The 3351-nt window shown below is 39.6% G+C and overlaps 1 protein-coding gene across 1 annotated transcript; it reads left to right on the forward strand.

The window, feature by feature from the left end:
• Window positions 1-1599: 1599 nt before the first annotated feature.
• Window positions 1600-3064, forward strand: LOC116036094. The gene is made up of 3 exons (XM_031279544.2): window positions 1600-1731; window positions 1868-1941; window positions 2064-3064. Exons 2-3 carry the CDS (start codon window positions 1889-1891, stop codon window positions 2908-2910), a joined length of 900 nt encoding a protein of 299 aa, XP_031135404.1. The 5' UTR covers window positions 1600-1731; window positions 1868-1888; the 3' UTR covers window positions 2911-3064.
• The last annotated feature ends 287 nt before the right edge of the window (window positions 3065-3351 follow it).

A 3351-nucleotide genomic window follows, 5' to 3' on the forward strand; every position in this document is an offset into this window, starting at 1 on the left:
ACATTTTGCCACATGTAAATCTGTGCTGGCAGTACTAGGAGGGATTACATGACCTACACTTTAATGTCTTAAATCTTTAATTCACTTCAATAACAAAATATATCTCACTAATCAAAACAAATAATCTAATTGTATCTAGTGAAATGAGTGATTTGGCAGGGGAGTTTAACTCTTTTGCAAGGCACTATATGCATGTCAAATTCTCATGAGGGGCTGAGCCCCCCTAAAGGTCTGATCGCTGAAGTGCCCCTGTGGATAAATTACTATTTCCCCAGTAAAGGTTATGGTGAAATGTCAATTCTTTCAGCCTTTCCTGGTAATTGTGTTTGTTTGGTAAAACATCAGGAAAATAAGTACAAAAGAAATAAATATGCTCTCAAGGTAATATTAACAACAATATTAGTTTACCAAGGCACCAAGCCAGTAAGCAGCTCCCAAATTGGCAAAATCCCCAGGATATAGGCTTGTTTGTCCTGGCCCCGAGTCCGATGTTGAACAGGCCCACCATTATCTGTATAGTCTGAAAAAGATTCCAAACAGTGAATCTGTCTTTTATTTAAAATCTTAAGACCACTAGTTAACACTGTACATAAATGAATAGATTTTAGTTTCTCTCCCCCTAAGAACTAAAATGTCATTGCTCTGCATCAGCAACGTACACTGAGCAGCACATGGGACGGTAGCAAAAAGACTTGAGGATCTGACACAGCGGCGGTAACATGCTCTTACTGCCACAGTCACTCCTTTGTCTTTGAAGAAGTGATGGTCATCTGTCACACCTGCAACATGACATGGAGATGGCTTAATAGACGGAGTACTTATTCATCCAATTGGGGAAATTGCAGTGTTACAGGGCAGCAAAGTAAGAGACTAGATTAAATTAGACACAAAACTAAAAAGCAATGCAAAACAACTACAAAGTGACACAACACTACAGAAAGACAAAAGAGACAAAAAAACAACTAGAGACAGGATTATTAATAATGTGCAGTTTACTATTGCTTAAAATGTTAGTCATTTTTACTTATTTTACAAATGTGCCCTCCTTTATATAACTGTGCCCCAGTCTGGCTTCAACATTGAAGAGTTTTAAAAGCCACTGCTGCCTATCAAACCCAAATGCGCAGATGTGCAATCATGTAAATGTTTTGGAGCTGTAATGTTATAGTAGAGCTGCAACAATTAATCAATTAGCTAGTCGATCCAAGAGAAAATTCATCTGCCACCATTTAGATAATCAGTAATCAGAAGTCCCTCCCTGATGTATACAAACCTAACATCTCCTTTAAAACCTGCATACACTTCTTCCCAATCATCTTTCATCTTTTGGCACTTCCAAAATATGTGACAAGCTTTTAGTTATTTTACTGGCAAATGTTCAATAATATTACCAAATATGCTGTAAAGATGATACATTCCATGGCTTAGTCATTGTGTTTTTTGTTGCACTGGTGTGGCTGCTTGCATTTGAGATAATTCCTGTTAGGAATCAAATCTAATCTGATCCAATTTTTTTTTTTAAGGGAGTCCCCTTCTTAAACACAAATAAACACCACAATCTGTACAAACATGTTTGATTGTCCGACAAGCAGTCTGAATTATATAACTGATATTTACGGTCCACACCTAAAATTTTACAGATAACCGAGCATATAAGTGATGGGGTTTTTGTTGAGCCGTCCACATTCTGACTATTGGAGTGGTTTGCTGTGAAATCTTCCTGGCTATAAGGTATAGTACAAAAATCAATTCCTTTGACCTCATTCTGGTAATAAAAACCTTCCAAGTGTATGCTTACCTTGGATAATGTATTAATAATGTATCCATGCATGAGGGATTTTAATGTGACATACAGAATTCTTTTTAGATTTCTCATCTTTCTGCAAGAATGATGGCTGGTCACACGTGCCTCCTTTTCCACTACATTTTGCTGTCTGTTGTGTAAGTATAATAAAGTTTTGAAAGTAAAATACAAAAATATAATGATGGTGTTTAGGATGCCAATTTCAATTTGTGGCTTTGGAGTTATTATAACACCACAAAATCATGCTCTAAATCATCAGTGGTTTTTGTCGTGGAAAAGACCTGTTCTTCAATGACAATGGAAACCTCATACTCCCGGGGTCCTACAATATTCCATGGATGGCGGGCATTGAGAATTTCTGCACCCTCTCTCTCATCACCTTCCCCGGTGCCCATGACAGCATGGCCCTGTACGGAGGTCCAGAGGCTGAATGCCAGGCCTTGTCCCTGAAGGATCAGCTCAGGGCTGGCATTCGATTCCTGATTCTCAAAGTGTTCGGACTGGGTGATACCCTCTATGTCATGCATGGGGTCATGTACCAGCACAGCACTCTCAAGGATGTCCTAGCCACTGTCAGAGCCTTCCTGACAGAGTTTCAGACTGAAGCTGTGCTCATTAGAATCCAACCAGAGTCTTTTGAGAAAAACACTGTCAATCAAATGGTGCAGAGTCTGATTGGCAACGACCAGCATGTCTGGGTGACTTCTGGTATGCCAAATATGGGTCAGGTCCGGGGGAAAATAGTCTTTTTGCAGAAGAGCACCTTCACACTAGGAATTCCCCTCATAGATACAGACGGGAAAGGTCAAACCAAGGTTAGCAACGTTAAAGATAAAGACAACAGAATTATAAAGCAGCTAAACCAAGCCACTGAAGCCTGTGGGGGCGATAATGCGGTTCTGACTTACACTAGCGGCACTGGCTTTAGTACTTTCTGGGGAATGTTTCTGACTCCAAAGAGAGTGGCTGAAAAGGTAAACCCATGGCTCAATCAATACCTGAGACAGTTTTACCCCAATCAGCCCAGGCCATGCTTTGGTATCATTGCCATGGACTTTCCCGGCATTGACCTTATTCAAACTGTTATCAATTTAAACTGGTGGTAGTTGTGTACAATGTGTCCCATCATGTGTTTGAGAGGTTGAGTATTTGAATCTGATGGATGACTATGAAGTCTTTCCTGTATTGTCATGGTTCACACTCTATCGATATATCTGACAATATAAAATGTAATCTGGAAAGTGGGTGATGATGGTGCAGTGGATATGACACATGCCTTTGGTGTGGGAGATCTGGGTTCTATTCCTTTCAACCAATGTGTCCCTGAGACACTTAACCCATAGTTGCTCCAGAGGTGTGTGGCCTCTGACATATGTAGTAATTGTAAGTCGCTTTGGATAAAAGCGTCAGCTAAATGACATGTAAAAAGTGATACTCTACTTGTCTTTGTCAGTTGTATCCTGAACTGTGTAATTTTGGAAGCAATGGCATTTATGACAAAAATAAATTTAATTTTATTACCTCCTCATTGATGTGAATTGTTACTC

Source organism: Sander lucioperca, chromosome 10, assembly GCF_008315115.2.
Source record: "Sander lucioperca isolate FBNREF2018 chromosome 10, SLUC_FBN_1.2, whole genome shotgun sequence".
NCBI lineage: Eukaryota > Metazoa > Chordata > Actinopteri > Perciformes > Percidae > Sander > Sander lucioperca.

Bases quoted from the DNA above. Each gene is read 5' to 3' on its own strand.
- LOC116036094 (XM_031279544.2), top strand. From the start codon at position 1,889: ATGATGGCTGGTCACACGTGCCTCCTTTTCCACTACATTTTGCTGTCT. The intron at 1,942-2,063 runs GTAAGTATAATA...CTAAATCATCAG, and splicing joins TACATTTTGCTGTCTGTTGT to TGGTTTTTGTCGTGGAAAAG.